At 36.4% G+C, this 26,631-nt stretch overlaps 1 protein-coding gene across 5 annotated transcripts in view; it reads right to left on the bottom strand.

Annotated features, from left to right (window-relative positions):
- LOC150080131 (uncharacterized) overlaps positions 1–26,631 on the bottom strand; it is a 660,399-nt gene that overhangs the window by 408,364 nt on the left and 225,404 nt on the right. For all 5 annotated transcript variants that reach the window (XM_090382143.1, XM_090382148.1, XM_090382147.1 and 2 more), the window contains exons 11-12: positions 15,233–15,342; positions 1,066–1,318 (exon numbers count right to left, since the gene is read on the bottom strand). In XM_090382143.1, coding sequence (XP_090238269.1) covers positions 1,066–1,318; positions 15,233–15,342 — 363 coding nt within the window. The remainder of the gene's footprint in view (positions 1–1,065; positions 1,319–15,232; positions 15,343–26,631) is intronic.

Genomic DNA, 26,631 nt, shown 5'->3' with positions numbered 1-26,631 from the left:
CTGATGAAGTCATTAAGCTCAATTTCTATGACCTTATGTGATTCAGAAGGATAAAAGTTTGGACAAAATGGTGAATCCCTTGATATAGACAGCTGCTATACTTCTTCATGTATATCAAGTTGATGTTCATCAGTGTCTTCATCTTCATCAGTGTACAGAAAAACAGTTGGGTGGAACAGGAATTCGTCCTGTGCCTCACGGTGAAGGCACAGGATGAATTGCATATATTTGGGTACATCACTGTCCACTTTTTCTTCGCTGTCATCCCTCTTCTAATACGAGGCACCGTACAGAAGTAACAGTCTGTGACATGATTTGTTGGTTCCCTCCATATCGTAGGCACTGCGAAAGGCATAAAACGTCCTTTGAATTCACCCACACGTTGAGTTTGATGAACAGGTAGTGTAGCATATGTGGAGCCCAGTTCTTGTCTTGGTAAACTACTTTACACCCAAAATACAAGGAGTAGGCCTTTTTTATGGCTCAAGTTAAGGGATGCTTTCTTGAAGCTAACATGACTTCTCAACATATGTAACAGAAGTCATCCAGACTATTCACACAATTAATGGGGCATGTTAATCTTACACTACACAAATACTGTTCAAAAAAGTACAAATCTCACAGAGAACAAATCACCCAGTACCTAACTGTATTCAAGGATTACTGTAACAGAGTTGAAGATGCATCTGAGGCAACAACAACGTATCACGCGATGCAGAGGACAGTTTTCGATCATGTGATAAGAGCAAGGTGGTACTGAAACTGCGGCATTGCCATGCATTTTACTGAGAACCACAGTTGATAATGTAGAGTACCTTGCTAATATGAAACTCCGACTGCAATTCAAAAACAAGAGTCAATCAACAAATTTTAATGTGGTTTTCATGTTCAGCAGCATAAAATTAGTCAAGTTTGTTTACCAGTTTAATCATTTCAAGACAGGGTAGAGTATTATCATCAACACTTATGTTACAGGATCTGATGCCAGCAATGATTGGGGTTAAAAATCATTTCCACAGTGAATTTGCCCAAAATAAAATATGCCAAAATCACCTAATTACAAACCTTTCTTTTCATCTTCATTAGGCTCCAATAATGGAAGGTTCCATTTTTCAGCATAAGCTGTTGAGTACCACACACGAAGCTCAGTCTTAGGATTGATCGATCGTGTTGTATTGAAATAAAGAAACTGTCCCTGTTGAACAAGGACTAAATTTTGTTCTTTGTAAGTGTCAGCAGGTCTCACAAAACGCATCCAGTTGCTTGTAGACTCATCGGAAGTTTCCAGATATGACATTGTACTGTCATCATGTTCAACCTATATCAAATGAAATCAAAATTTTCTAAAATCAGACTTTTATGAAAAATTGCATGGAACATAAACATTTCTTTATCATTTAAAACAACAATAAAAATCAAAAAGAAATCACACTTAATGTATTGCAAAACAAAATCTTTATAAACTTCTTAAATATTCCAAATAACACAGCAAATGTTATAGTTTTTTCCCACTTTTCAATCTTTAGATAACAATGAATAAACCCAACATTGCATTTAATTAAAATCACATTTAATCAGGGGCAGCATTTTCATTATGGTGATTATTATTCTCTGATTATTCTGAGTATACCGCTAAGTTTCCATTATAATAGCAATTGTAAGGCATGCAAGTACAATACTCAATATATCCATGCACAAGATTGGATAGTATGATGAGGAAACAAAAAAATAAATAAATAAAAAAAACAGATGCAAAAAATAATTTGACATCATTATACAGTCACTCCCTGATTAACATTCCGCGGGTTACATTCCGCGGAACTCTACGTAAGTCGGAATTTCCCCCCATGCTTGTGCAGCACTGACAACTGTGCTCGCTGAATTGATTGAATTAAAAAAAAAAAATGTTCGATGAACATGTGAATAGAATTATTTATTGTATTTATTCTCTTGTTTTATCTCATGCGCAGGAAAAATTACAAAAGCATGCAATTTAAAAAATTTAAAAATTGTAAAATTACAAAAAAATAGAGGAGTCACGCATAAAGTCAATAAGTTATACATCTCGAGCATCGTTGCCAGAATCAACATCTTCAGCTGATAAGTATGCCGCTGCACAGGTTGACGGTTGTGGAGATTTAGAAGGGGTTGGCCGCTCAACCTTAAAGAATGAAAGAACATATTAATGGATGACTGGATGGTGGCTTTTTTTCTCTTCATTGTAGATTTCTTTGTAGCAGGCAAGCATATCATTCACCCCTCTGTTAACTTTTAAGAATTGTTCGCTGTCAGGATCCATCTTCTCAAACTTTGCCATTACCAATGCAATTTCACGAAATGCCATCGCCATCTCTCTGGTGATGAAGCATCTCGGCTACTCATTTGGTTCATCTTGAGTGTTGTCAGCATTTTCTTCTTTCACTTTCGCTGCCTACAAGTCAATAAGTTCTTCATTAGATAATTCCTTCTCTTCTTCCTCTAACTCTTCCACGTCTTTGGCAACAACCTCCAACTGAAGTAGCTCTGCAACCTTTACAATCTTATCTGTAACCTCTTCATATGATTCGTATTTTTCAAACCCTTCGAAGCCTTTTATGTGCTGTGGGCATATTTTCTTCCATGCACCATTTAAAGAACTTTTAGTAATTTCCGCCCAGGCCTTATTAATGTTTAAGATGGCGTGGTAAATATTGTAAGATTTCCAAAAGTCTCTTAACGTAAAATTTTTCTCACCATAGACAATACCTGAGCAAATGCCTGCAGACAATGCCTGAGCAAATGTTGTGCATAAATAGCATGTTTTTAAATTCAAAATAACACCCTGATCCACAAGTTGGATGAGTGGAGTCGCGTTTGGCAGTAGAAATATGACTCTCATGTTTGAATTGAAATCATCTGCATAGGATGCCCAGGAGCATTATCTAATAGAAACAAAATCTTGAAAGGAACGTCGTTGTCTTTACAACATTTTTCAAACTCGGGAATGAAGCAGCATTTAAACCAATCCTCAAAGAGAGAGATATTGTTATCCTCTGGTTCGATCGGAAATGCATGGGGTGGCTTTATTGATGCCCTTAAATGCACGAGGATTTCCAGAATGGTACACAAGCAGTGTTATTAATCTGCAATCTCCTGCTGCATTAGCCCCAAACAAGAGCATGGTCCTACCTTTTGAAGCCTTGAAACCTGGCATTGTTTTTTCCTCTTTGGATTTCCAGAATGGTACGCAAGCAGTGGTATTAATCTGTAATCTCCCGCTGCATTAGCCCCAAGCAAGAGCGTGGTCCTATCTTTTGAAGCCTTGAAACCTGGCATTGTCTTTTCCTCTTTGGCAATATATGTTTGATCCGGCATTTTTGCCAGATCAAACATACATTCCACACTCCACCTAAAAATCTTGTCCTTTATCTAACACTTGCCTTCCAATAAAAGTGCAAACTGTTCAAGATAAAAATGTCACATATAACTATTGGGTTGCATCTAAATCTCCAGCTGCATTTTCTGCCTACACAAAAGCTCGAAACAATTCTCAAGTATGGGGAATTCGAGCTCCTGCAAATGAGTAAGTATTTTTGTATCCTTGATTAATTAATAGATTAAATTGTGTTTTTTTACAAAGATATTATTAAATAGTCTGAGTAGCATTTGTTAGCTTATTTTTAAATTTAACTAGTGATTTTTTTCAGTTACGACTCACTGCTCGTAACTGAAAAATTGTATCAGTGTTTTTGGTGTAAATACTGTAAAATGTAACTAGTAGGGTTTTAATCAAGTAATTTGACAGTTTTAATCATTTGTTGGACAATCTTTTGTATTTAGCTAAGGATATAACTAATTTAACATCGTGATTGTTACGGTTTAGCGTAACTTGATATAACGTAAGATATAAGGTGAGAACTAGATAACATAATGCATATTACTGCATTAGCTTAGTGTAGTATTGTCAATTAAATATATTAACCATATTAAATTTCACTGTTAATCAATTAAATAGTATTTAAATGCAAATCATGCCCCAGACTAGAGCAGCAAAGCAACAAGTACAAAGTAGCAGGACTGCTGTGACTCAGGGAAGAACTGAGGGTGACGATTCTCCAATGCATCACAGCCTAAAAAAATTTGCAACTTGTGAAATGTTTGTGGAATCTTTCTGGAACAGGACATGATCTTGCCAATGAGGATGTCTGTGTGTGTGTGCTAGGGGCAGAGAGTGTCAAGAAATTAGGGGCAGATTCCACTAATAAATAAGAGGGCTGATTCCATTCTCATAGATGCTCATCAGCTGATGGGCATCTATGAGAGTTTGAGGAGTAGGGTAGAGGCTCTCAAAGGAATTAAAATGGGGAACCCATCTCAGCTGCCCAACTCAAAGCCAGAGCTCACTCTTGTGCATCAGGCAACACAACAGCCATCTTCAGAGCAGAATGAGCTGGTTCCACATGACCTAGTTGTTGTTGGTGGCTCTACTGTCAGGGAGATGGGAAATAGCAAACAAAAATAATATAATCCTGCATAATAATATATAGGTGGATAGGACCAGGGTATGTCTGCCAGGGGCAAAAGTTGATAATGTTGTTGTTATTGTTATTTGGTTTTTAGGAGCATTAACAACTAAAGCCATACCTCTGGGGATATGCGGTGGTCATTCCCTGACCTTTCCGCATCCTCCGTATTTGGTGGTCACGTGCTCGAACCCCGGTCTAATCAAGAAGCATGTGTTACGCACTGCTGCTCCTGCCCACCTGGCTACAGAGGCGCCGATGATGCTGTAGAGCAGATATCTCTTAAGGGCACTAAGGGTGATAATGTTGTACACATTGGCACTAATAACATTAAGAGTAGATCTGCAGACTTACTTAACAAGTATGGGTCAATTATGAAAAAAAAAAAGCAAGAGTTAGGATTAAATTTGAAAGTGTCTGTGGGATGGGATACACTTAAACAGAAAGGGTGCACGAATATTTGCTGATGCTTTAAAGACAAGTTAGGTGGGTTGGAAAACTGCTAGCTTGGGAGGAATTCACAGACTAATAGATTAACAGTAGCCGCAGGCAGAGGTGAAAATGATTCTTGCACTGCTTCTATTGGAATGAGCAGCAGCCTGTAAAACAAGGTGCTAGGGATTTCCAGGCTGGCTGGGAATCATCATGGACAAGTAAATACATGGGCTTGGTTAGGATACCTAAGAGCAAGAATAGGTGTATGTATACTTGCATGTGCAACAATGCTAGAAGTATAGTAAATAAATTTGATGAACTTGAGGTGCTGGTCAAGACATCAAAGGCAGATATTGTTGGAATATCATAGATGAATATGAGAAAAGAGCACAGAATCTGAACTATAGAAACAGTAATTTTCCCAACTTCCAGATTCTGGAAATCAGAAAAATAAAACTCTGCTTATCCTTATTTGGTTAAGTTTTAAGTATTTTTTTTATTTGAAATAACAGTATTTTACAACTACTTAAAAAAATAAATAAATAAAAATAAAAAAATTTAAAAAAAAAAAGATTTTTTTTTATTTGAAATAATTTCTTAAAATTTTATCTATTTTTACATATAAAAATAACTTCACTTTTCAGAGTTGACAAAAGTGAACATCGCTCCAAAAGCTTCTTGGCGTGTGTATATATATATATATATATATTTTTTTTTTTTTTTATTATTTAAGATGTTAGTTATAGTGGTAGAGTCTAATGGTGTAGTTATAATCAAAATTTGGCAGGTTATAGTGTATACCGAGAAACAAACTGGTACAATATAATGGCCCAAGAAACATAAGAATCTATGTAAGTGCCTACGGCAACCTGGAAAAAATATATATACAATATAACATAAGGAAAACCTTACATATCAAAATTATATTATAAAATAAAATTATGTTAATTATAGGTATATAGACACATTGAAAGGGACTTTTTCGAGGGCTAACCCTCTCAATGTATCAACCATAATTAACAGGCTATCCGTTTCTGTAGTCAGTGTTGGTTTATTTATTTATTTATCAAATTAAATTTGGTATATTTATTATATTTAGTTTATTGATTATGCATTTTACATACTTTGGATATATATATATATATATATATATATATATATATTGTTTTTATCATTTTTAATACTTTCAGTATTTTTCTGTATATTTTAGCTCCTCTTCTTTATAAAATTTCTGTTATACTATACTTCATTTATTTTTTCACTATATTTTAATAATTTTCTTTCTTACGTTTTATCAGTAGTTGCAAGATTTATTTCAGTACAATATAAGCAATATTTAGTATTCTTCTGCATAGGAGTATAATTAATATTATAAGTATTTTTACATGGTCTATAAACTATAAATTTATAATGTACAAACATGTTTTATAACATAACTTTATTACATAGTACACAGTGCAACTTAAAAAGTGAAGAAGTTCTGTTATAACATATGCTGGGAATTATATTTATATCTCCTCATTTTGTGTGGTATTTTAAAATAAATTTAGACAAATTAATTATAGCGTAATTAATTTATAATTATTACATTAATTATAAATTAATTACACTCATCTAATATTGAAAATAGCAAGAACTTTTTTTATGTAATTCCCTTATCTCAGGACAGTTAATTAAAAAAAAAAAACTTAACAGTAGCCTAAAATCGTGCACCAGGCAACACAACGACATCCTCAATGGCAGGGATCTCTGGTGCTTGTAAGTAGCTATTGTCAGAGAAATGAAATATATATAAATGTAATATAGTATAAAATATGTGTCAAAATGAGAGGTGGAATAGGGTTGGGGTATATCTCCGAGTACAAAAGCTAATGATTTAGAGCAGCTGTCATCTTTTAATGGTACAAAAGATGGTATTGTTGTACATGCTGGTACTAATGATATAAAGGATCTGAGGATTTATATAACAGGTATAGGGTAAAATGTTGATAAATCATCATGAGTTACAATTATATTTGAAACTGTCTGCAATTCTGATTCTGCGCAGACAGGATTGAAGGCTAGAAGGGAGTAATATTAGTATTAGTAATGCTAATAAGCTTGCTTTATTGCAAATGATGCATGCAATAAAGCAAGCTTATACAGAATCAGCCAAAAAAAATCCATTCGAAGTCTTAAGAACTAGTCTCAGAATGCACTCTGCAGAACTGAAGCCTTTCTCGGTAGGAATACAATTTTGTTCTTCTCACTAATCTTCGTTGCTCTTCTCTTCACCCATTCCAACAGGTCCACATCCTTCATAAATGAAGCTTCTGGGGCCGTACACAGTACTCAAGGTGTGGTCTAATGATTGCTTTATAGATTGAGATAATCACCTCCTTATCCCTGCTTGCAAATTACCTGTATATCATTGTCAAAACTTCATGAGCTGTCCTAGCAGCCTGACTGCATAATTACCCATTACTCTTGAGTGTAGCACCACACATATTATATCTGGGTATTTTAATCTGGGATCTATATGCAGTAGCTTACCTTAATTATTATAATTATCTACACTGCCAATCTTTGTATCATCTGCAAATTTAGACATTAAGCCCGATATGCCTCCATCAATATCATTAATAAATATTGAAAACAACAATGGGACCGGCACTGAACTCGAGTGTGTGTGGGTTGGGGGGAATGTCCCACTAATAACATTAGTCCAAGAAGAGTAGTGCCCATTGATGACCACTCACCCTCCCTTTATCCATAGCAGCAACTTGCCCATATTGCACACTGCTTCAATTTGTACAGTAGCCTATGTACAACAGAATCAAAGGCTTTTCTGACATTTAAGAATATGTCAATTTTTGGATCCATATTTTGTTGGCTTATAGTATCTAATAAAATTAGTCAGACGAGAGATTGCTCCTAAACAAATCCATACTGTGACTACAATATAACCGCATTACATCTTTAACCAGGACTCTATTATGTACATGACGAGAGCCTCATCAATCAAATTATGCCACAATGAGATGTAAAAGGCTCATGGGATAGAATTTTTCTCAGCATAGTCTGTGTCTACTTTTTACACAGGGATGAGATACACTTAAATTGAACAGGTGCAGGAATGTTTGCTAATGTTATTGAGAAAGTGCTAGGTAGGTCAGAAAACTGCTAGCTTGAGAAGATACACAGACTAATAGATTGCAGCTGTAAACAGAGATGGTGATTCATGCGCTACTTCCATTTGGATGTGCAGCAACCTAGAAAGAATGTTTTAAGGATTACAAGGTGTATGGGGAGGGGGGTTGTTACAATACAAGCAGGTACATGGCTCATGTTATGGTTACTAAGAGCAAAAAGAGGCACCTATATACCTGCATATAGCAATGCTATGTAATGTAGACAGGCAGCAAGGAGAGTCTATGATATTCCAACAATGATTTATTGAACATTAATTTGTAGGAGGTCATAGTTCTACTGTACAAATCAATAGTGTGACAATATGAGGAAGAAATATATGGACTACAAAGTTTCGTACGTAGTTATATTAGAGGGGATCTGATTGAGATCTAAATATGTATGATGGGAGATATTAAAATGAATGAGGTTGATATTTTCATGGTCATTAATGACAACAGAATTACGAGCAATAAAATCAAATTAGGTAGAGATATAGACAAGATTGCAGGAAGTTTTATTTTAGCCAGCAAGTTGTTAATTAAGTTATCTTTGAACAGATGGTCAACAGAATCTCAATTTATATAGTCTCACAGTGGCTAATCATTCACAAAATCATTTACTCCATTCCAAAATAAACAAAAAGGCGCTGTATCCAAAGATTTTCATCCCATTACCATCTGTACCATTATGCTTACAATTCTAGAAAAATCTCTTCTCAAAACAAATCATTCTAATCATGTAGTAGTAATAATAATAATAATAATACAGGCATGGGATGCAACAAAGCAAGCATATGAGTTATGTAGTACCAGTCAAAAAAAAAAAAAATTCACACAACCATTCCCTCTAAAAGTTTGTCCAGTTTCTCCTTGAATTTATTTAAGCTATCAACTTTCACACCAACATATGGAAGTGTGTTTGAGCAATTAAACACCTGCTGGCAAAAGGCAAATTTCCACACATCTATTCTACAACTGTCTTTCCTCAATTTTAATTTATGCCACCTGAGGTTCATAAGCTGAGCAAGCAGAAGAATCCCATCAGAATTCAGCAAGCTCAACCCATTCAACGCCTTATACACCTCAATCAGATTACTATCACCATCTTGTTGCCCTTCTCTGTACTTGCTCAAGCGACTCTACATCCTTCCTAAAATGAGGCCTCCAGACCTGTATGCTGTACTCAAAATGTGGCCTGATGCATAGAGATGGCAGTTGAAGTTTAACGTTGACAAATGCAAGGTCGCAGTAATCTCTGCATAACTTATCAACTGTGTGCCTTATAGAAAGGAATAATCACCTCCTTTACTCTGCTAGCAAAATTCCTGTATATCATTGACAATATCCCATGACCTGCTCTGGCAGAATGTCTGCATTACTCAGAAAACTTCATATCTGACTGCACAATTACACCCTTTTTTATTTTCTATCACCTTAAGGGTAGTGCCACACAGTTGGTTCGTTTCTCCGGGGTTACTTCTACCCATATGCAGTAGTTTGCATTTGTCAATGTTAAACTTCAGTTGCAACTTCTTGGCCCATCTGCCCAAATTTTCTAGATCCTGTTGCAGTAGCACACAGTCATTACTGTCACTAACAACCCTGCCAACCTTTGTATCATCTGCAAACTTCGACACTAAGCCTTATATACCTTAATCAATATCATTGATAAATAGACAAAACTACAGTGGGCCCAAAACTGTACCCTCTAGGACTCCACTCCTTTTATCCATTGTAGCAACTTACCAATAATACTATAATGCTTCAATTTGTACAGAAATTTTCCATGCACAACAGTGTCAAAAGTTTTCCTGAAATCCAAATATATGATATCAAAATAATTTTTTGCATCTAGTTCCTTTATAACCACATCATAGTAACCAATCAAATTTGTCAGACAAGATTTTCCCTTAACAACCCCATGCTGTGTCGGAATTATTGCTGCGGTCTTGTCTAGATGATCCTGCAATGCATCTTTAACCAATGTCTGCATTATTTTACCTGGAACATAAGTTAAACTAACTGGTCTTCCTGTCACCCTTAGATCCCCCCCCTTTGTGAATCAGGGATACATTTTCAGTCCGTAGGAACTTCTCCTGAGTCCAAGGACTCTCATAATTATGGCTAAGGGTTTGCTTAGTTCATTTGCCACCTCCTTTAATATAACTGGATACATCCCATCAACCCGAGGTGCCTTTCTTATGTTTAACTTCAACAATTTCTCCCCCACTTTGCTCTCAGTTATTACAAAATAATTAAGCACCCTGTTACAGTTTGATAAACTTCTGGCATTTTCCTCCCTTACTAACTCCTCATGTGTGAATGTAGATTTAAAATACTCATTCAGTTTGTCAGCTATGAGAGCAGGATCATCAACAGTCGAACCATTGATACCAAATGGACCAATCTGATTCATCACCTTCCTTTTAGAGATTATGTAAGTAAAGAAGTCCTTGCTGCTTTTCTGAGCATCCTTTGCCAAAGATTTCTCATAATCTGTCTTTGCTTGCCTAATCTCCTTTGTGACTTGATTACAGATTAGCCTATATCTGCCATAGGCTTTTGTGTCACCTGATAATTTTTATGCATTTCATGCATTTTTCTTCTCTGCAACGAGTCTCATTAATTCATCTGACATCCATTTGGGACCAAACCTAGAACAGTATTTCTTAGTTGGAACAAAAAGCCTAGTAGCTTCCAAGATTCCATCCTTGAATGCTTCTCAATTAGAATCTGTCATTGGTAACATCATCAGTTGGTTCCATTGTACAGAATTTAAAAACTGTCTGAGACCACCTTAGCCACCATCACAGAAGCAGAAACTCTTCCCTTTACCCTGAATGGTAATTATATCTTTAAGTAAATCCCACATCAGTACACTGTGATCACTGCTATCTAGTGGTTCCTTTATCTGCAAATTATTAATACATTAATAATCACTGCTGATAACCAGATCAAGAGTATTACATTCTCTGGCTGCCTCTCAAACATGCTGCTGCAGAAAACAATCATCCAATAATTCCACACAAGTCTTGCTATTGTGCAAGTGACCAATCCACAAGTTCCAGACAATATCTGGAAAGTTAAAATCCCCCATTATAAGACATTCTGATTTACTGGCCCACTCTATTTCTCTGTACAATTGTTTGTTGTACTCATTAGTCCTATATTTTTTTGCTTTCCCAGTGCTTATGTCACACCAAACTGACTCAACATTGCACTGTCCATCTATGTCAACTGGATGCCCTTCCTTAGATTTTATGTTTTTCTTAATTAACAGCATAACCTCTCCTCCCTTCCTATCCTGTCTGTCCTTTCTGTACATTGTACCCCCCCCCCCCAAATTACAATTCTGCATTCCTAATATCTGTGTGAAACCACGTCTCTGATATCCCACCAATATATGCATTTGATGTCTTGACCAGCACTTCAAATTCATCTACTATACTTCTAGAAAATCTATAAGAATAGATGCATGCAAGTATGCATGCATCTATTCTTATTCTTAGTTGCCCTAACACAGCCCATGGATTTATTTGTTTAATGATGACTGCCATCAGTCCCTGAAACCCCCAGCAAACCCTCCAGGCCACTTCTCATTGTAATAAAAGTAGGCAAGAATCACCTTCACCACTGCCTGTGGCTACTTTTAAACTTTTAGTGTGTGAATACTCCCTAAGCTAGCAGTTTTCTGAACTACCCAACACTGCCTCACTATCAATAGCAAACACTCTTGCACCCCTTCTATTTAAGTGTATCCCATCCCTGTAGAAGCAGTCTCTCCTATTAACAAGCATGGGATAATCATGATGATTATCCCACCTGTATTCACTATAGTATTAATGGTCAATCCACTTTCACATCATGCTTATCCCAGCTTGATTTTCTAGATTTAGCAAACCCAGGGAATTGAAGTAGTACCTCCATTCTTTCTTTCACACTTCCACTGCCTTTGACTACTTTAATATCCCCTTATTTAAATTTTTTTTTTTTTTTTTTTTTTGCAACCCAAGTTGATTGAAACTGTTTCTAATTTACTCACACATTTTGCAACAGTTTGCCTATGAAAAGCAGGTTTTCCTACAGGGCATATCTGGTGGCATCATCGAAGGTGTCTGCCTGTCTATCCTATTGTTTGTTATTTTCTTTAATTTTTGTTTTGTTACAAAATTACCTCTTGCTTTTTTTTTTTTTTTTGTTATTCTCGGAAATGTTTAGTGCAGTAATTTGTGTGTGTGTGTGTGTGTGTGTGTGTGTGTGTGTGTGTGTGTGTGTGTGTGTGTGAGAGAGAGAGAGAGACTTAGTGGTTTGAGAAGAATAATGTAGTGAATCTGCCATTTTCAGCCCAAACCCAGATTTGAATCAGCTGAGCATTTCTGATTTCTGAAAAAGAGTATGAACTCTTGCAAAATTATGCATAATAATTAATTTAAAAAAAAACTAATGGTTATCCAAAGGAAGTGTTCACAGTAAATAACACAAGCACATATCTGTCAACGTTCTGGAGTTGCTTTGTGTTCTGTTTTCACAACATTTAAACATAGTGAAAAATTTATTGTCAAAATACATTGCCACTTCTTATTAAGGAACTGGAATGATCTTGAAAACAGGGTGCAAATAGGCTTTTAAACATTGACAAATAGGTGCTTGTATTATTTAGTTTGAAGAATTTTCTTTGGATGCACATTCAATTTCATTAAACTAACTATTAAGCATAATTTTATTTGGATTTGTGTGTATTCTTTTCCATTTTAAGAAATTTTGGAAGTATTTTTAAACAACATTTGATAGCTAGAAAAATTCTGGCTCTCATATGTTCTAGTTAAAGAAAAGAATCACATGTCTTACAGAACAAGTGGAGCAAGGTTCCAGTCTCCAATAAGTATTTTTGATGATGTGATAACAGCATGATGTTAATGATGTGATAACAGCATGATGTTAATGATGTGATAACAGCATGATGTGATTAGAGCATGCAGTTATCATATATAAATTATATATAAATTTTTTTTTCTATAACCATGTTATAAAAAATAAATTTCTAAAATTTAAAAAAAAATTAAGATTTAAAATATTTTAAAAATATAATAAGGAAGGCTAAAGCAGAGTCATGAGATAGATTTATAAGTATAATAGAACATGATGTTCATGGAAGACAAAATTTGGCATATAAAATGATGAAACACTTGAATAGCATAGAGAAAGACACTTCAAGAATAAATATAATAAAGGAAGAACAATGGAAAAAACCTTATGAAGAACTGTGGAAAGAGCCAACATATGAAACAGAAGAGATACAGTTAGACCCAGTTAGTGACAGATCCGATAACGAAGGAAGAATTGGAAAAGACATTGAAAGCTACAAAAAATAGGAAAGCAGTGGGAATGAATGGTATAAATGCAGAACTGATCAAGTATGGAGAAAGTTTTTTAAAAAATAGGATACTAAATTTATTTAATAAATGTTGGGAACAATATAAAATACCAGAGGAGTGGAAGATAGCAAAATTATTTCAATATTTAAAAAATAGAAATGATACAAAGAATTATAGAGGGATTAGCATATTAAATACAGTATATAAACGGTATAGCAAAATAATAAATAATAGAATTAAAATCATCTCTGATGAAATATTAACAGAACAGGCAGGATTCAGAAATGGAAGATCATGTACAGATAATATATTTGTATTAAAACAAATAATAAAAAACGAAAAGAGTTTAACTTAGAAACACATTTATCATTTATAGATTATGAAAATGCATTTGATCGAGTAAACAGACGAAAACTATGGAACATATTGGGTAATAAAGGATACCCAAAACAATACAGGGTTTATATCAAGGAACAAAAATAGTAATAGATACAGGTAATAAATTAACAGAAGAAGGTATAATAAATCAAGGAGTTAGACAGAGATGTAACTTGTCACCAACCTTGTTTAACATACATATCGAGGATATGATATGTAAATGGAAAGAGGAAATTAATACAGGGATATATTTAAATACAAAGAATAGGATTAATACACTGTTATTCACAGATGATCAAGTAATTATTCAAGATAGTGAATATAATTTACAAAGAGCAGTATTTAAATTAAATCAAATAACAGAAGAATATAAAGTTAAAATATCAACAATGAAAACTAGAACAATGGCTTTTAAGGGAAAAAATATGTGAGAACAAAAATAGTTATAGACAATAAAATATTAGAACAAGTAAAACATTTTAAATATCTAGGATGTGATATAACATATAATGTCGAAGAAGATATGAACCAGAAATCGGTGAAATTTCAAAATATATGTGGAACAACAAAAAAGAACTCTGGCTAAGAAAACAAGGAAAGACACACAATTGAAATTTTACAAAGTAATGGCAATACCAACACTTCTTTACTGTTCTGAAACATGGATACCGAAACAAAGAGACTACTAATAGAATACAAGCTGCAGAAATGAAATTTTTAAGATATGTTATAGGATGTACAAAATTAGATAAAATACCAAATGTAAATATTAGAAAGGAATTAAAGATTTCCTCAATTAATGAAAAAATTATAGAATATAGAAAAAGATGGAAAGAACATGTAGAAAGAATGGAAGATAACAGATTCCCTAAATTATCTTACACATATAGAGCAAAAGGAAAAAGAGAGAGAGGAAGACTGAAGAAAAGATGGACAGACCTCTTTGAGATCGGAACAGGCGGATCGCCTAATCCGTGAAGGAAGACAAGACAAATTTTAAAAAAGAATGTGTTTTTCATTTACAAAAATGTACATACACTATTTTTGCCAATCCACACCAAAGGATAGTGTATGTACATTTCCCCCTCTTCAATCCACCATTTTGTTTTTCTAGGTTTAAAAAAGGTTAGATGAAGACCAGTGACCATTTGGATTTAATATATTTCCATTTTTTATAATACAAAGAAAATAGGTTTGAGTTATATTTTGGAATTGATATTTAAAATTAATCTTAATAGTATGTATTAGTGTTTGATAAAAGTTATAAAAAATGCATATAAAATTATATAAAAAATGCAAGAGTTATAAATCAATAACCTTTCATCCATATACAAATTAAAGTGCTAAACCTTAAAAAATCAATCATAGTTACCATAAGAGTAAACCTGTCATGTGGTTGATGCTCCAATTTTACTAATACACCTTCAATTGGCCCAAACTGAGTTCTCTTTGGTATTGTCTTCTTAGCAAACACACCATATGCTAAAATAATGGAAAAAAATTCAAAACAGAATGAATTATAATTTTACATACAAAGAAATATGGTTTAACAGTACAGGATGTTTAATATTTTGTTTCAAAGTTTTCATGTATTTTATGCAGCACAGACTAGCAATACCTAATGGACAGTACCTTGATGGAGACAACAAAATTTCTTGCATGAATTTGCAGATTTTTTTAAAAATTTTAATCTTAATAGTAAAGCCACAGTTTCAGTGTTTTTGTGTGTGTGTGTGTGTGTGTGTGTGTGTGTGCGCGCGCGCGCGTGTGTGTGTGTGTGTGTGTGTGCGTGTGCGTGTGTGTGTGTGTGCACGCGCGTGTATAAGTATATTTATGGTCAAGCGGCACCAGGGGTTTCCCCCATCTCTGTGTTGTTTACGTTGTGGTGTGTTACAGTACGCTGTAAATGCCAGAGATTTAAAGGTGTGTGGGTCTTCGATCGTTTAGCCGCTGGACCCCTGTTGGGCCCAACATTGCCCCTATTACACCCCATGGAGGCAGACCAAGAACCCAGTAATTTATATATATATCTGGCAGGTCCTGCCACCTAATTTTCTGAGATTTCAGTGGCTAGGACCTAAAAAAAAAAAAAAAAAAAAAAGAGTCCATTAGGTTGGAGGCCAAAAGTCAATGGGTGAGGTTCAATCTGCACGGTTAAATTTTGATGTGTAGGGCATACGCTAGTGTATAGGCAGATATCATTAGCAGTCGCTTCAGGGACGTGGGCTAAGGATGCCTCCACTCCCATGGCAATTTGCATGATTGGCAGTCTCGACGGTAGAATGCCGAACTTCATACTGGAGGCGAGAAGATCGGTCTGATTGGAGGTAAATTGTTTGCTGCTAAGATTAAGATTTAGTATGATTTATTCCATTTCTAACAATTTATGTCATGTTTGCATTTCTGTATGTACTTGATGAAGGAGTTCGTTACTCCAAAAGCTACTTGTCGTATTAAAACTTATTAAATTTAGTTAGTTACTGCTTCCACAGGCTCTGCCGTATTCTCTTCTTCTTCTTCTAAAGTAAAATCAGTGAGAAATGAACCCTTCCTTCAGAAACACGTCTAGTAACAAAAGAAAGTCTCTCTCTCGATTTGTGAAAAGGTCTGAAATTATTCGTGAGTTAGAACGTGGTGCAAAAAATGTTGAAGTATGTAAAAAGTTTTCTTTGTCCTCTTCAAGTGTATCGACATTGTAGAAGAATAAAGATGTTTACATATTGGCACTGGAAAAGAACATAACTGGGGGGGGGGGGGAATTTAGAAAGTGCGAGGTTACAAACATCGATGAAGCATTACTTCAATGGTTCACCACACAAGTGCTGGATTTTCAATAGATGGTCCGACCTTGAAGGCTCAAGTGGAAAAGTTTGGTAAACAATTTGGATGCAACGGTTTTGTGTGTAACAATAATAACAATGGCTGGCTGGATCGATTTAAAAATTGTCATAACATCATTTATGCAAAAATTAGTGGAGAATCCCGATCTGCAGATCCAATAATGGCAAATGAATAGATTCACTATGTTTGGGCAGAAATCAGGAGGAAAGATTTCAATGACAAAGACATCTACAATGCCGACAAAACAGGACTTATAATTTGACACCTGACAATAAATTTAATTCAAAGGGGGGAAATGTGTTGGTGGAAAAAAAAATCAATGGCTCACTTGACAGTGCTTGTATGCACAAATATGACATGAACTGATAAAAAAAAAAAACTGTTTGTTATCAGAAAATAGTTAAAACCTCAGTGTTTCAAAAACTTAAGGAAACTTACTGTGGATTACACTGCAAACAAGAAACCTTGGATGAAAGAAAGCTTCGGCAATACGTAAATGATTGCAATAAGGAGCTATTCAAAAAGAAGAAAAATATTTTACTGTTAGTTGATAACTGTCCTGCACATCCTCAGATTCAAAATTTGTCCAACATTAACCTAGTGTTTCTGCCTCCCAATGTGACATCAATTTTACAACCAATAGACATAGGTGTAATCAAGAGTTTGAAAGGATTTTATAGAAGATTTCTAGTTCTACATCTGATCAGTCAAAGAGAACAGAAACTTACTGAGTCTATATCGATACTGGATGCTATAAATTTATTGAATGATGTGTGGAACAACGTTAATTCGACAAACACATCAAACTGCTTCAAGAAATCGAAATTAAATTCAAAGGAAATTTCAATTGTAGATGAAGATGGAAATGAAGAAAGCAACTTACCATTATCCGAATGGTTGCTACGTAACATTGTTGTAGGTTTTAATACAGATAACATCGATGAATTTGTACGAGTTGATGACAACTTAATAACTAGTGGTCTTCCTACAGAGAGTGACACTGTAGATGCTGTGCTCAACAAAGATGATAATGACGATGGCAAAGATGATGATTGTGATGGCGATAATATAACAATTTAAAGTGAATCAAAATCAGTGCTGACGATCTCACAAGCTCAAGGTGCAATGGACACAGTAGTCAATTTTTCTGAAGGAACTGAGGCAAGTAATGAGAGTTGAGTGTTTTAAGGTGAAACTTAAGAAATATCAAAGTGAAATCTTTAAAACAAACATCAATTTTAAGATTCATAAATAACGACTAATTGAAATCGTGTTTATTATTAAATAGTAAGAGGTAAAATGCAGCCATTATCAACCCACTGCAGGATGGAAGCCTCCTCAGCAATTCATGCTGAGGGATATGGACCATAATCTGCCACGCTGGTCCAGTGCGGGTTGGCAGATCGACCGTATTCAGCAGTCAGGGGCTTGAACCCCGGTCTACTCAAGGAGCGTGTGCTACTGCACTCCCGCTCCTGACCACTCGGCTACAGTATTGTTTTTAATTACAGAGAAATAAATTGTGTTTAGTATTAAGTGTATGGTTTTAAAATTACAGACAAATAAATTGTGTTTAATTAGCATTACTAGAGGCATTTGATGCAAGAAAGCAAGCTTATGCAGCATTAGCCAAAAAAAAAAAAAAATAAATAAATAAAAATAAATAAAAAATAATCACTTCCACTTCACCCCTCTGTTCATTTGAAATACTTGTCCAGCTGAGCCTTAAACCTATTTAGGCTATCAACTTCCATGACAAGGGATGGAAGTCTGTTCCACCAACCAACCACCCGCTGGCTAAAGGCAAATTTCCGCACGTCTATACTACATCTGTCTTTCCTCAATTTGAATTTATGCCTCTCAGGTGATTATTCTGAGCAAGAGGAAGAACCCCATCAGCATTGAGCATGCTCAAACCATTCAAGGCTTTCTACACCTCTATCAGATCACCTCGCTGGTGCCTAGTTTCCAGACACGGTAATTTGCAAAACTTAAGCCTTTCTTCGTAAGAGCACCCCTTTGTTCCATTCACTAATCTTGTTGCCCTTCTCTGTACTCGTTCCAGCAGCTCTACATCCTTCTTGAAATGAGGCCTCCAGGCCTGTATACAGTACTCTAGGTGTGGCCTGACCATTGCCTTATAAAAGGGAATAATCACCTCCTTATCCGAGCTAGAAATATTCCTATGTATCATTGACAATACATCATGAGCTACTCTTGCAGCCCGTCTGCACTGCTCAGAGAACTTCATATCTGCCTGCACAACCACCCCCAGGTCCCTTTCATTCTCTACCACTGTCAGTGTAGTACCACAGAGTTGATATGTTGCTCTGGGGTTGCTGTTTCCCATATGTACTTTACATTTGTCAATGTTAAACTTCATTTTCCACCTCTCAGCCCATCTGCTCAACCTTTCCAGATCCTGTTGCAGCAGCATAGTGTCAGCAGTTTCCTTGACAACCTTGCAAACCTTCGTATTGTCTGCAAACTTGGACATTAAGCTTGATATACCATCATCAATATCATTTATAAATACAGAAAACAATAATGGACCCAATACTGAACCCTGAGGGACTCCACTAATAACATTAGTCCACAATGAGCAGTGTCCATTGATTGCCAATCTCTGTCTTCTCCCCCTCAACCACCCCTTTATCCATAGCAGCAATTTGCGTCCAATGCCACACTGCTCCAATTTGTGCAGCAGTCTTCCATGTGCAACAGTATCAAAAGCCTTTCTAAGATCCAAGTATATAATATCCAAGTTATTCCCTACATCCAGTTCTTTTGTGACTGCATCATAGTATCCAATCAAATTGGTCAGGCAAGACTTCCCCTTAACAAAACCATGCTGTGTCCGAGCTGTAACTGAAGTCTTGTCTAAATGATCCTGCAGTGCTTCTTTAACCAGTGCCTCCATTAATTTTCCAGGAACAGAAGTTAAACTCAAAGGTCTATAATTACTTGTGTCAGCCTTTGATCCTCCTTTGTGAATTGGGGTCACATTTGCACATCTCCAGTCTATGGGTACCTCCCCCTGAGTCCAAGGAAGCTCTCATAATTATGGTTAAGGGTTTGCTTACTTCCTTTGCTGCCTCCTTTAATATAACTGGATAGATCATATCCACCCCAGGTGCCTTTCTTGTGTTTATCTTCAACAATTTCTCCTCCACTTTACTTTCAGTTATTACAAGATTCTCTAGCTTACTGCCAGAGTTGAATACACCTCTGGCATTCCCCTCGCTGAATAACTCCTCATGTGTGAATGTCGATGCAAAATATTCATTTTGTTTGTTTGTTAGCTACCTGAGCCAAAGATTTCTCGTAATTTGCCTTCGCCTGCCTAACCTCCTTTGTAACTTGGTTACAGATCAACTTGTATCTATCATAGGCTTCTGTGTCACGTGTTAATTTGTATGTATCCAATGCATTTTTCTTCTCTGCCACATGTCTCATTAGTTCATCTGACATCCATTTAGGCCTAAACCTTGAACAATATTTCTTAGTTTGTATGTAAAGCCTAGTAGCTTCCAAGATAATTTCTTTGAATGCTTCCCATTTTGAATTTGCTGCTGGTAACATCATCATTTGGTCCCACTGTATAGAATTTAAATACTGCCTCAGTCCATTGTAGTCTCCTTTATGAAAGCAATAACCCTTCCCTTTACCCCTAATGGTAGTTACCTCTTTGAGTAAATCCCACTTCAGCACACTGTGATCACTGCCACCTAGCGGTTCCTCTATCTGCAGATTCTTAATGCATGAAGAATCACTACTGATAATCAGATCAAGAGTATTACTCCCTCTAGTTGCCTCCCGAACATGCTGATGTAGAAAACAATCATCCAATAAATCCACAAAAGCCTTGCTAGTGTGTGAGTGACCAGCCCCCAAATTCCAGTCAATATCTGGGAAATTAAAATTCCCCATTATAAGACTCTCTGATTTATTGGCCCACTCTATTTCCCTGTACAGTTTCTTATTATACTTATCAGAGTCATTAGGCCTATAGCACACTCCTACTCTCAATTTTGATCTCCCAATGCTTATGTCACACCAAACTGACTCAACACTGCACTGTCCAGCGATGTCGACTGGCTTCACTTCCTTGGATTTTATGTGTTTCTTAACTAATAGCATAACCCCTCCTCCCTTCCTATCCTGTCTATCCTTTCTGTAGACATTGTACTCCCCAAATTCCAGCTCTGCATTCCTTATATCTGTGTGACACCACGTCTCTGAAATCCCCACAATATCTGCCGTTGATGTTTTGAGCAATACCTCAAATTCATCAAATTTATTTACTAAACTCCTAGCATTGGTGTACACTCAAGTATACATGCACCTGTTCTTTTTCTCAGCTACCGTAACACAACCCATGTGTTTACTTGTACCCCAATGATTCCCAGCAATCTCTGAAATATCCTGCATTTTATTTTCCAGGCTGCTGCTCATTAAGTGTATTAAGTATATTGTAGTTTATACAAGAATATTAATGCAAATAATATGCTTGTATATTATTTGTTTCTCTCTAATATTTCTTTTGATTCTGTCTTTTTATCAAGTTATTGAGAATTTAAAAAATATAGGAGATAGATTTAACTCATCACTGATATAAAATGTTCATTGTTTAACGGCCATAGAGCTTTCCCCATTTCAGCTATCACTGATATAGCGAGTAATGGTTATAACGAGGAACTTTTGTGGGTCCCTTGATGCTTGCAATAACCAAGTTCGACTCTATTTCCTTCTTCTTCTTCCATATTCTTTACTTCTTCCTAACATCCTATATTTTTATTTCTCGTGAGCCATTAGTTTACCGAATGCAATATCCAGATGCTCATTTTCTGCTGTAAAAACACTTTTCTCACCTAAACCAAAGTTTAGTGACTATTTACTGATACTTTGTAAGCTTGTTATTCCTTTCTACCTTGGAATGTACTACTTCGTGTGTTTAATATCTACCCCCAACATACATAAAATTAAAATTACATTAGTAATTTTAATTTTATTTAAATTTAATTCTGACTATTTTCTCTAAATTATAGTTTAAAACATCTGACACGTGGAGTAGCTAGTGTAATTTAATTTTAATTATTTCTTTAACTTGCTTTTTTCTGATCTCTTACACATGGAGTCACTAGCATATACCATAAATATTTTAGATCAGACTTATTTGAAACTTTTTATGACACTCCACTGGAGTACAGACCTTTTCTTGCTCCTCGGTCATATATCAACTCAACCTCAGTCAGTTATCCTCCATTCTAACCTTTCATTTTACATTCCGCCTCTTTCAGGTCAGCCAAAAATATTTGTATGCCTTATAATTTAAATTTTAATCTTTATCTTCTATACTGGCATTTCATATCTATCATATGCTGTGTATATTTCATATCAAAAACAGATGCCTTACTTCTTGCTGTTTTTCCCTTTGATTTTGGCAGCTGGTCCCCAAAGAAGGTGTTGAAATCATAGGATACACAGCACTAAGTACTTCTAATTACCTTCTGTCCCTTCCTTGTTCTCCATAGTTACAATTTCAGTTCCATTGGCCCTTTACCATTACCTATTCCATTCCCTTCCTCCCTACCTACAAACATATATTAGCATTAGCATTAGCATTAGTAGAGGCATATGATGCAAGAAAGCAAGCTTATTCAGCATCAGCCAAAAAAAAAAAAAAAAAAAAACCTCTCCCATTTCACCCCTCCGTTCGTTCGAAATACCTGTCCAGTTGAGCTTTAATTTGTTTAGGCTATCAACTTCAACAACAAGTGATGGAAGTCGGTTCCACCAACCAACCACCCGCTGGCCAAAGGCAAATTTCCGCACATCTATCCGACATCCGTCCTTCCTCAATTTGAATTTATGCCCTCTGAGGTGATTATTCTGAGAAAGATGAAGAATCCCATTGGCATTGAGCATGCTCAAACCATTCAAAGCCTTATACACCTCTATCAGATCACCTCGCCGGTGCCTAGTCTCCAGACTCTGTAATTTGCAAAACTTAAGCCTTTCTTCGTAAGAGCAACCCTTTGTTCCATTTACTAATCTTGTTGCCCTTCTCTGTACCCGTTCCAGCAGCTCTACATCCTTCTTGAAATGAGGCCTCCAGACCTGTATACAGTACTCAAGATGTGGCCTAACCATTGCCTTATACAAGGGAATAATCACCTCCTTATCCCTGCTAGAAAAATTCCTGTATATCATTGACAAGACACCATGAGCTACTCTTGCAGCTCGTCTGCACTGCTCAGAGAACTTCATATCTGCCTGCACAATTACCCCCAGGTCCTTTTCATTCTCCACCACTGTCAGTGTAGTACCGCAGAGTTGATACATTGCTCTGGGGTTACTGTTACCCATATGTAGTACTTTACATTTGTCAATGTTAAACTTCATTTGCCACCTCTCAGCCCATCTGTTCAACCTTTCCAGATCCTGTTGCAGCAGCATAGCGTCAGTAGTGTCCTTAACGACCCTGCCAACCTTTGTATCATCTGCAAACTTAGACATTAAACTTGATATCCCATCATCAATATCATTCATAAACACCGAAAACAACAACGGACCCAACACTGAACCCTGAGGAACTCCACTAATAACATTAGTCCACGTTGAGCAGTGTCCATTGATTACCACTCTCTGTCTTCTGCCACTCAACCATCCCCTTATCCATAGCAGCAATTTGCCTCCAATGCCACACTGCTCCAATTTGTGCAGCAGTCTTCCATGTGCAACAGTATCAAAAGCCTTTCTAAGATCCAAATATATAATATCAAAGTTATTCCCTGCATCCAGTTCTTTTGTGACTGTATCATAGTATCCAATCAAGTTGGTCAGGCAAGACCTGCCCTTAACAAAACCATGCTGCGTCTGAGCTATAACTGAATTCTTGTCTAGATGATCCTGCAGTGCTTCTTTAACCAATGCCTCCATTAATTTACCTGGAACAGAAGATAAACTAACAGGTCTATAATTACTTGTGTCAGCCTTTGATCCTCCTTTGTGAATTGGGGTTATATTTGCACATCTCCAGTCTATGGGTACCTCCCCTGAGTCCAAAGAAGCTCTCATAATTATGGCTAGGGGTTTGCATACTTCCTTTGCTGCCTCCTTTAATATAACTGGATAGATCCCATCCACCCCAGGTGCCTTTTTTATGTTTATCCTCAACAATCTCTCCTCCACTTTCCTCTCAGTTATTACAAAATCATCCAGCTCACTGCCAATGTTTACTTTACCTACATCATTCTCCTTCCTGAATAACTCCTCATGCGTGAATGTAGATGCAAAATACTCGTTTAGATTGTTAGCCACCTGAGCAGGATCCTCAACTGTTGAACCATCAATATCCAGTGGACCAATCTGATTCATCCCTTTCCTTCTCGAGTTCAAGTATGTAAAGAACTCCTTTCTGTTTTTCTTTGCATCCTTTGCCAAGGATTTTTCGTAGTCTGCCTTTGCCTGCCTAATCTCCTTTGTGACTTGGTTACAGACCAACTTATATCTATCATAGGCTTCCATGTCACCCATTAATTTGTATGTATTCCATGCATTTTTCTTCTCTGCCACATGTCTCATTAGTCCATCTGACAACCATTTAGGCCTAAACCTTGAACAATATTTCTTAGTTGGTATGTAAAGCCTGGTAGCCACCAAGATTAGTTCCTTGAATGCTTCCCATTTTGAGTTTGCTGTTGGTAACATCATCAGTTGTTCCCACTGTATAAAATTTAAATACTGTCTCAGACCATCATAGTCGCCTTTACGAAAACAAAAACCCTTCCCTTTACCTCTGATGGTAGTTACCTCCTTGAGTAAATCCCACTTCAACACACTGTGATCACTGCCACCTAGTGGTTCATTTATCTGCAGGTTCTTAATGCATGAAGAATCACTACTGATAATCAGATCAAGAGTATTGCTCCCTCTTGTTGCCTCACGAACATGCTGATGTAGAAAACAATCATCCAATAAATCCACAAAAGCCTTGCTAATGTGCGAGTGACCAACCCACAAATTCCAGTCAATATCTGGGAAATTAAAATCCCCCATTATAAGACTCTCTGATTTACTGGCCCACTCTATTTCCCTGTACAATATATTATTATACTCATCAGAGTCATTAGGCCTATAGCACACTCCTACTCTCAATTTTGATTTCCCTATGCTTATGTCACACCAAACTGACTCGACACTGCCCTGTCCATCGATGTCAACTGGCTTCACTTCCTTTGACTTTATGTGCTTCTTAATTAATAGCATAACCCCTCCTCCACTCCTGTCCTGTCTATCCTTTCTATATACATTGTATTCCCCAAATTCCAGTTCCGCATTACTTATATCTGTGTGACACCACGTCTCTGATATCCCAACAATATCTGCCTTTGATGTTTTGAGCAATACCTCAAATTCATCAAATTTATTTACCAAACTCCTAGCATTGGTGTACACACAGGTATACATGCACCTGTTTCTATTCTTAGCTACCCTAACACAACCCATGTGTTTACTTGTAACGCAATGACTACCAGCAGTCTCTGAAATATCCTGCATCTTGTTTTTCAGACTTCTGCTCATTTGAATAGAAGCAGTGCAAGAATCACTTCCACCTCTGCCAGTGGCTACTGTTAATCTATTAGTCCTTGTATCCCCCCCAACTAGCAGTTTTCCGACCCATCTAACACTGCCTCGACAGCATCAGCAAAAATTCTTGCACCCTTTCTATTTAAGTGTATCCCATCCCTGTAGAAGCAATCTCTCCTGTTAACAAGTACAGTCCAGGCTGAAAAAAATTCTACCCCTTGAGCCTTGCACAATCCCTCCAGGGCCGAATTGATCGACAAGGCTCTCATCATATACTCCCTCCTATCGTGTCTGGGCAGAATTGCAGACACTTTCAAGTTCAACCCTAATTCACGGCTTTTTTTCAACAGTGACCTGTACTTGCTAAGTAATTCCGCCGGTCTCCTACTCTTAATATCATTAGTGCCAACGTGTACAACTATATCACCTTTTGTGCCCTTAAAAGATGATATCCGCTCTACAACATCATCAACCTTTGCCCCTGGCAGACATACCCTGGTCCTATTCCACCTATCCTTTTTACAAAGCATGTTCCCCGTTTCCCTGACAAGAGAGTCACCAACAACTACTAGTTCCTGTGGGACCAGCGCATTCTGCCTAGGGGGCTGCCCTTGTGTTGCCTGATGACCAAGTGCAAGCTCTGGCGTTAATGTGGGCAGCTGAGAGCTTGATGGGCCCCTCAATTTATTTCCTTCGAGGGCATCCACCCTGTCCTTCAAGGTCTCATAAAGGCCCATAACAACGCTGAGTTGTCGCCTGATTTCCTTGCACTCCTTACATCGTGCACACACAAAGACATCCCCCTTGGCAGTATCATGTCCCGTACCCGACTGCTCCGCAAACATCAAGCAAACAGTGCATTTTAATAGACTGTGATTCAGAGGGCAACTGCCCCCCTCAGTTCTCCCCTGAACCACAGCACTCCCATTAGCTTGAGCCTTTTGCTTTGCTGCTCTGGTCAGAGTCATGATTCCAATTTAATTCAATAAAATTTAAAACAAAAATTAAATCCTTAAGTTATATCCCAAAACAGTTATGTTATATATATATATATATATATATATATATATATATATATTTTTTTTTTTTTTTTCGGTAGCTAGTGTTCCCTTTATACAACTTCCGTATCACGTGTACCACTATAGTTATGTATTAATTATTTGTTACGATTAAGTCGTTATATATATTTATAGAGTTAAAAATACAATTTAATTGACAATAAAGTTTATCAAGATTAATAGATTTACTGATTATTTGACAATATTATATTATGCAGTATACTACAGTAAGCTTATGCTCTCGTGTAAAAATGGCGGGAATTCACGAACGGTATTTCTA

Source organism: Mastigoproctus giganteus, chromosome 9 (assembly GCF_048544385.1).
Source record: "Mastigoproctus giganteus isolate SK-2022 chromosome 9, ASM4854438v1, whole genome shotgun sequence".
Taxonomy (NCBI): domain Eukaryota; kingdom Metazoa; phylum Arthropoda; class Arachnida; order Uropygi; family Thelyphonidae; genus Mastigoproctus; species Mastigoproctus giganteus.
This window is presented reverse-complemented; position numbering and strand designations above follow the sequence as displayed.